The sequence below is a fragment of the Pundamilia nyererei genome, unplaced genomic scaffold (genome assembly GCF_000239375.1).
Source record: "Pundamilia nyererei isolate P.nyererei 1_Seehausen unplaced genomic scaffold, PunNye1.0 scaffold06560, whole genome shotgun sequence".
Classification (NCBI taxonomy): Eukaryota; Metazoa; Chordata; class Actinopteri; order Cichliformes; family Cichlidae; genus Pundamilia; species Pundamilia nyererei.
This window is the reverse complement of record NW_005193961.1, coordinates 43-1,138: the sequence shown is the minus strand read 5'-3', so window position 1 is coordinate 1,138 and position 1,096 is coordinate 43. Positions and strand designations below refer to the sequence as shown.

The 1,096-nt window shown below is 39.3% G+C and overlaps 1 protein-coding gene across 1 annotated transcript; it reads left to right on the top strand.

Moving 5' to 3' along the window:
* Positions 1-142: 142 nt before the first annotated feature.
* On the top strand, positions 143-753 carry LOC102207516 (von Willebrand factor A domain-containing protein 7-like; the record flags this gene model as incomplete). The annotated part of the gene is made up of 3 exons (XM_005755991.1): positions 143-279; positions 381-525; positions 660-753. Coding segments are annotated over 3 exons (376 nt in total), but the record flags the coding sequence as incomplete, so codon positions are not given.
* Between the last annotated feature and the right edge of the window lie 343 nt (positions 754-1,096).

Genomic DNA, 1,096 nt, shown 5'->3' with positions numbered 1-1,096 from the left:
TGTGTGTGTGTGTGTGTTTAATAGAACTTATAGGCTTTTTAACAATTTGAGCTTTCTTTTTCATAAAGTAAAATGTATTTTGTACTCACCTTTTCATTTTTAACAGGAATATTTTTTTGAACTTCATAACTTTACCCTTTAGGGTTCCTCTCCTGAAGAGCTGGTGCAAGCCTGTCTAGGTCCCACAGCAACAGGAGAGGTGTCTGGTGCCAAATTTCATTCTGCTCTTCAAGAGATCTACGCCCAGAATGGGTTGGTAGATCGCGACTTTGTCAACAGGTAAAGCAAAATCGTGGAATAACAACCTATGGAATAATTAAATTACATTTTTACAAATGGTAAGGCAAGGATCTCACTTATATGTTAAAAAAATCTTTTAGTGCTCCACATCACTTCAACTCTGAGGCTTTCTTGGAGGGGCGGAGCCTAATCACACAGGGCATGGTGGCCATTAAAGCTAACGTTCACAATGAGAATTTTCAGGCTGCAAGGACAACACTGGGTAGAGCCCTTCACACACTACAGGTGAGAGGGGTGCAACAAAACACCAGGGCATAAATGAATTAAATTAAAAAGGTATTGGAACAGCCATACAATCAGAAATTTAAGTATGGAGGTTATATGAGGTTTGTGTAACATGTGTTTCTCTGCACTCTCAGGACTTTTACAGTCACAGTAACTGGGTTGAGCTGGGGTACACAAAGCCATACAGCAACCTCATAAACCCAGGCCTCCCTCTGGATAACCTGGCAGGTAAGTGTGGATTATCACCACTATTATGAACCCAACCCATTCCCTTGGGATGGGTAAAGTGCCATAAAAAGATAACATCCATGCTTTTTTCTTTTCTCGAGAGAATATGTATAGACCAAATATCAGAGACTGAAGTCTTGCTAAGGACATGACAGTGCTGATTATCATTGGCTGGTCATTACGTTTCATTTTCAGACCACTGCATTCATAAAACAACTCCAAACAGTGTACATAAATAATGAATTAAAGAGATGAGTTGCTTAGAGTCTCACTAGTTGTTAAAAGATACCTGGATATTTATCAAGCAATCGTCTCCTACAGTAATCCTGTTTTGTTTGTTTGT